The sequence below is a fragment of the Penaeus monodon genome, chromosome 21 (assembly GCF_015228065.2).
Source record: "Penaeus monodon isolate SGIC_2016 chromosome 21, NSTDA_Pmon_1, whole genome shotgun sequence".
NCBI classification, from domain to species: domain Eukaryota; kingdom Metazoa; phylum Arthropoda; class Malacostraca; order Decapoda; family Penaeidae; genus Penaeus; species Penaeus monodon.
Genome location: NC_051406.1, coordinates 41,389,092 through 41,389,414, shown reverse-complemented (window position 1 = coordinate 41,389,414; position 323 = coordinate 41,389,092). Strand labels below are relative to the sequence as shown.

The 323-nt window shown below is 41.5% G+C and overlaps 1 protein-coding gene across 1 annotated transcript in view; it reads right to left on the bottom strand.

Annotated features, from left to right (window-relative positions):
* Nucleotides 1–323, bottom strand: part of LOC119586498 (serrate RNA effector molecule homolog) — a gene marked incomplete in the record, with an annotated part of 17,399 nt that overhangs the window by 2,583 nt on the left and 14,493 nt on the right. Inside the window, 1 exon segment of the mRNA XM_037935237.1 lies at nt 6–158. Coding sequence (XP_037791165.1) covers nt 6–158 — 153 coding nt within the window.

The following is a 323-nucleotide window of genomic DNA, read 5'->3' as shown; positions in this document are numbered from 1 at the left end:
CTCACCGCGACCTGTAAGTTACGCGTGGCCTGGCATAGGGTTCACGAGCATAGTGGTCACCACGCCCTGCATAGTAATCTTTGGGGTAGCTACTACCATAACCGTATCCAGGTGCTGCTGGGTACTGCCTACCATATGCTCCACCATAAGCACCATACCTGAAATTGAAAAATCCCATACAGAGATGTGCATCATAGTATTATATATTTGCTGCAAACTTAAAACTGATTTCACCATTTCATATATCTACACACATTAAAAGATATCATTTATCATCGGTAGACTCAAAGGTACTTATGAAAAGATGTGTAACATTGGCAAAA